Source organism: Chinchilla lanigera, unplaced genomic scaffold (assembly GCF_000276665.1).
Source record: "Chinchilla lanigera isolate Chin_1 unplaced genomic scaffold, ChiLan1.0 scaffold00008, whole genome shotgun sequence".
In the NCBI taxonomy this organism is placed as follows: domain Eukaryota; kingdom Metazoa; phylum Chordata; class Mammalia; order Rodentia; family Chinchillidae; genus Chinchilla; species Chinchilla lanigera.
The window spans coordinates 35,831,104-35,836,670 of record NW_004955409.1 but is presented as its reverse complement, the minus strand read 5'-3'; the positions used below and the strand labels follow the sequence as shown (position 1 = coordinate 35,836,670).

General features: G+C 46.2%; 1 protein-coding gene across 2 annotated transcripts; it reads right to left on the bottom strand.

The window, feature by feature from the left end:
• Positions 1 to 1,960: 1,960 nt before the first annotated feature.
• Positions 1,961 to 4,985, bottom strand: LOC102024194 (chymase). Of its 2 annotated transcripts, none has more exons than XM_005376994.2 (5): positions 4,917 to 4,985; positions 4,093 to 4,243; positions 3,216 to 3,351; positions 2,720 to 2,974; positions 1,961 to 2,279 (listed from the first exon to the last, which is right to left on the bottom strand). In XM_005376994.2, the coding sequence occupies exons 1-5, from the start codon at positions 4,972 to 4,974 to the stop codon at positions 2,136 to 2,138; spliced, it is 744 nt and encodes a 247-aa protein (XP_005377051.1). In that variant the 5' UTR covers positions 4,975 to 4,985; the 3' UTR covers positions 1,961 to 2,135. The 2 variants fall into 2 exon arrangements, with proteins under 2 accessions (XP_005377051.1, XP_005377052.1); XM_005376995.2 differs by having other exon boundaries at positions 2,828 to 2,974.
• Between the last annotated feature and the right edge of the window lie 582 nt (positions 4,986 to 5,567).

The window sequence follows — 5,567 nt, the reverse complement described above, 5'->3', positions numbered from 1 at the left end:
GAAATATCAGTTAGGACTTAGACCAGTTTCAGCAGTGGAGACTGTAGCTTGGTTTGCCATTCTTTGAAATCTTTTCAGGAGACTATGATTGCTACTACTTTGAAGGTTTGGATTTGCCACTTTCCTATTAGGAAATTAGGATGGACATGTTTTGAGGCAAGATCCGGAAACTCTAAGAAGGTGCAAATAGATTTGGGTGGCACAGGGAGAACTGAATATGGACAGTTTTATCCATGAGCTTTAATCAACTCCATCAGCTTTACTTCCCATGATCATAAATCCCTGGCCATCATCATCTTTGCTAAAAATCAGAGAATCTCCATGCATGGTGTCACTTGATAGGAAAGATCACCATACCTTTGCATTGGTCCAAGGGAAATTGTGGAGGCTCAGCTTCTCTAGTAACTTTGTGGATGGGCGCAGTAATCTGACTCCTTAGTGTAAGGACGCTTACTACTCCCCATGGAGCAAACCTTGACCAATGGGAGACTGAAGATGGGTGTATATGGTTATCCACTAGTGGATCAATATATGGTGTTGAGTCCCCATAGTTAGAACACATGAGGCTTGGAAGCGAGTGTGTAAACAAAATTAAAACAGCTGTCAGTTCTACCCCATAGACATAACTGCCATAATTATTTTGATATAATTACTTCTAGTCTTTCTTATACACCCATAAAAATTAAAAAAACTGATATTCTAATACAGGGAATTTTAAAATATTTTTTTAAAAAGCATTAAATTATATTGAACTTTTTCACACCATTAAATGCTTTTGAAATAAAAATTTAATGAGTTCAAAATATTGAATTATATTAATTTACCACTTGAATTCTATTCCATGGCTGGCATTCCAGCTTTCTTTTTGGCAATTAAAAATGGTGAGATGAAAATTTTTCAACATTAATCTCCATACATGTCCCTGTTATTTCTCAAAGATGAATTCCTAGACTAATTCATTTAGTGAGAAAGATTTACCATGCCCTCAGAAGTTGTGGGTATTGTTGGCCTCAGGCTCTAGAAGTGTGTCCTTGTCCTGCCCTGCTTTGTCCCCTCCAGCCAGTCCTTCTGCTGGCAAGTGTTGTGCTGAGCAGGTTCTAGGCTTTGGACTTCCCTCTGGTATAGGCAGAGACCTTTGTGTTGCTCAAGCAGACCTTGTGATGCTCCTCGCATCAGCTCCCAGTATCTGTTTAGCTGAAATTAATGCGAGGCAATCTCTGCTGCATCTCATATTAAAGCTCCCCGGCGGGTAGATCTTCCCTTATCGAGGTGAGGTAATGCTTCGTGTGGCACCAACTGCTTTCTTTTATATCATCAATCTAAACCAGTAATCCTCAACAGAGGATAAGTCTTCCCTCAACCTCTGGGGTCATTATCAATGCTGAGAGATATTTTGCTTGTCATAACTGGGTGCTGTGGGAAGAAGGGTGTTGTTACTGGCTTCTAATAGGGGGAGGATAGGGTCACTCTAAAGATCTCATATTTTGTTTGTGATGCAAAATGTTCTCAGTGATTCTTTTATTAAAGATTCAAAGTAGAGTTGGCATAGGGTTGATGATTAAGGGAAGGAAAGAGCTAGTATAATTTCTTGTTTAAGCTGATTCTTGCCTTTTCAAGGCAACTCTTTCTCTTTCTTTACCTTGTCAGTATTTCCTCTCTATGTTAGTTTCTGTGTCCATGTCTATTTCTCTCTTCATCTTTGACTGTCTCATATACCACCCACACCCACACCCACACATGCACACACACACACAAAACACACATGCACACACTCACATGCACACACATGCACATGCAAGCTCACATGACATGCACACACACAAGCACACACCCACCCACCCATGCACACACCTTCATGTGCACAAAAATTTTTGCAAATCTCACAGTTACTTGGGCTTGGAATCAGTCTTGCTGTGTGGAGGGAGAAGAGAGCAACAGAGAGAGGAGACACATACTCAGATCTGGAATCTGGGTTTTTATTGAGCTTTATTAAAAAGTTCTGTGAACTGTAGGTACCTTCTGCAGTCTCAGGGATGTGGCAGGACTTCAATAGGAACCAGAGACAGGCCAGAGCAAGTGGTATAGAAAACCTGCTCAGATCCAGATTTCCTTTCAGGCTGGTTCAGGCTCCAAGGTTAATTCCCCTTCAAGATCTTGTTGATCCAGGGCCGGTAATGGGAGATTCGGGTGAAGACAACAGGGGGCTTTGCATTCCGTTGTGCATAGGATGCGATGCCCTGGGCTATCCCTGCACACAGGAGGGGGCCTCCAGAGTCTCCCTGTGAGGGGAAGGAGGGGGAGAGAGAGAGAGAAAAAGAGAGAGGGAGAGGGGGAGAGAGAGAGAGAGAGAGAGAGAGAGAGAGAGAGAGAGAGAGAAACAAGGATAAGAGGTGAGCTAGGAAATCCTCCAACCCACCCATAGGTCCCAGCTTGGAGTCAGCAGGTCTTGACTCAGACCCAGGAGCCCTGGATCCTCATGCCATTGTGTATCTAGGTCTGATGCTCCTCCTTCCTTTCCTGGGGCAGTCACCCCTGTGCTATAGACTGGGTTGGATGCCCAGAGACTGTTCTGGGCAATGAGAGGATGCTCACACTTTCAGGTTCCTCACACTCATGACCCCAAACTTGTCACTAGCCAACAGTCATCTGATTCCATCTCTTGCCAGAAGAATTCTGGTCCCTGGAAAGTGATTTGTGGAGAACCTGGTTAGAGGATCACCTTGAATACAGATTTTCTCTTCCTGGGATTACCCACACACAGCTGGAGCTTGTGCTTAAAGTTTGTGAAGGGTCTGCAGGCTTGGGGGTTCAGGAGTCTCAGCTTCACCTCCTGCAGAGTGTCTGAGGCAGGCTCCTCCACACTTGTTTGCCCCCAGCCTGCTGCCCGGCACATTCTTCCAGATGGAATGAAGTTGAATTCGGGTGGGAGGGGGAGTGTACCCACGGCCAGGGTCAGGTTGGCTTTCTTCTCCAACTGTGAAGGGAATAAGGGGCTGTTGGTGCAGGATATGGGCTGGAAGGAAACCATATACACCCATCTTCAACAAGATCTTGAAGAGGCAATCAGGGTGGGAAGGGCAAATTACTTCCCATTGGAGCCAAGTCTAAGGAGGAGTGGGGAAGGAGCAGCATGCAGAGGGAGACCAGGGAGATTTCAGGGCAATGGTGTCCTAAAAAAAGTCACAGGAAATTGAACAGAAGAAAGATGTTGTTACCTTGAGTAACATGATGTCGTGGAGAAATGTAGAGTCATTGTACTTTGGATGCAGGAATTGCTTTACCACCTTAAGCCTCTGCCATGTGTCTTCTTTCTGTTTTGTGTTATGGACCCCTAAGTTGACTATTACAGACCTGTTTTAAGGAAGGAAGGATAAACAGAAACAGTGATGGCTAGAGATTTCTCCTGAGTGATGTGCATTCTGAGAAAAGAGGCTGGAATCCCTCCCTGGAGCACTGGACTCTACCCATCTCCCCTTTCTGGGCTGCTTCTATTTTTGGGGGGGGGTGGGACTCAGGATTTAATCGGGGAAGAGCTTTCTGAGGAAAGGACACAATTTCCAGGACAAGACTCCTGGGGATTGCTGGAGAATGAGCAGGTCATGGCGGAACCAGGGGATAGGGTTAGTGCTTCCTATTTGCAGGAGCCCTATGTGAGGGCTGGGTATTGGAGCAAGAGATAGTAGAAGAAAGCAGGGAAGTGATGGTCCCCTGTGGACCTTGTTCTGCCTCCTATGAAAAGAATGGGTCCTAAACCCTGGGAATTAAAGGCTAGTGTTATTCAAAAGGGCTTGGAAGAAGTGGCTGAGATGAATGGGTGCACCTTTAAAAGTATTTTCTATGTTGGGTGGAGGTGAGAGAAGCTTTCAGAGGGGAACTTGGGATGGCCTTCTTTTTCCTCCATAGGGAAGCTGAGCCCACAGTACCTGAGGCTCAAGGTGTCTATTCAATGAGATCAATTCATCTAAGCCCCAATCTTTCTCTTGAAAGTTGACCCAGTACCAGGACCTCTTCTTCAGGACCCACTGTATGTATAGCCCAGGTTGCCAGCCTGTTCATCTATCTCCCATGTGGAGAGAAACAGGCCCGTCTTACCTTCCTGCACACTGAGCTGCCGTTAGCACAAAGCTCCGTCGTATCAGGAAACCACCACAGGCACCCCGGTGTCCCTCAGGAGTGACAATTTCTAGGTAGGCCATGTAGGGACGAGAGTGTGGCTTGCACTCAGTGCCACCGATGACTTCCCCTAGAACAGACAGTTCCAAGACCTTGAGAGAGCACAGACAGTGATGCGGTGCCCAGAGAAAGCACGGTCCGGTTGCGGTTGACAGAGGCGTCCCTTGAATCTCATCATGGCCCTAGGCACTCCCATCACTCTTTCAGGTCTCTTGCACCAGCTTTTCCCATGAACACCTTCCCCCATAAATTCTCATTTCTTTCTCTGAGCAAACAGCCAAACCTACCTTGAATGTTGTCTAGACATCTTCCACCTTGGATCCCCCTGCTCCCATCCTGCCCCAGGCCCAGGTCTTTCCCTGTCTCTACACAGGACACATTGTCCAGGTTCTTGCCTGACCTTCTCTGAGCCCATGAGTAGCACCGCAGAAGCAACAGAATGGACAGATTACAAAGCAATCTGTAGCTCTGAAGCTCAGAATATGAAGAGAAAGTGCCCATTTTCCTAGGGATTTCCCTCTTCCTCCTACACGCTCTGGGATTTCCCTGAATGTAGGATTCCTTGTTCTTGGGAAGTAGAAGTATGAAGAGAATGGCAGTACATATCCCACCTGGAGACTTTATTCTGGGACTCTCGAGGAGAGATCCTGGGACCCTGTTTAAGAGCCAGCTATGTTCAGAATAAACATCTTTGTTTTTGGAGCTCATCCTGCAGATTACAGAGAGAGGGATTTTATACTCACCAGCTTTGGTTCTGGTACACAGCAGAAAGAGCAGTAGAGGGAGGGAAAGAAGACACATCTTCTCAGGGAGGCAGCCCATGGCAGGTGCCGGTTTTATCTTCTAGTCTTGGGATTTATTATTCACAGCAGGCGAGGGAGGGGCAGGGCTGGTAACCACAGGAACTGTGTGGTCATGTTTTCTGTTCTCATTCTAAACTGGCTCTCCTCACGAACAGAGACTTTCCTGGAATCCCACTCTTTTGCCAGAGGTGAAGTTGAGGTCTTATCTCCCATGTCCTGGCTCCCCAGATGAGTCCTCAACCATGCCCCTTATGTGGTAGGAGTGTGGGGTCAGGCTCTGGAGGGACCTTGTGTTTCCCAGTTAGTGCTGTGTGTTAAAAGTCCACCAGAAACACTGGTTGGGGACAGTCGTCACACTGAACATTCAGAAGTATGCACAATAACATGGGTATGGCCCACAGTAGAAAATAAATTTTACAAAAAGACCTAATGAGCAAACATGCATATATTCAATTATATGAACACAAACACACACATCAGTGAAGCACAAATTTCAGAAGACAATATTTATGTAAGAATGCGCAGTGTTCCCTGCTAGCTTTGATTCCATCCCATCCCATCCCATCCCATCCCATCCCATCCCATCCCATC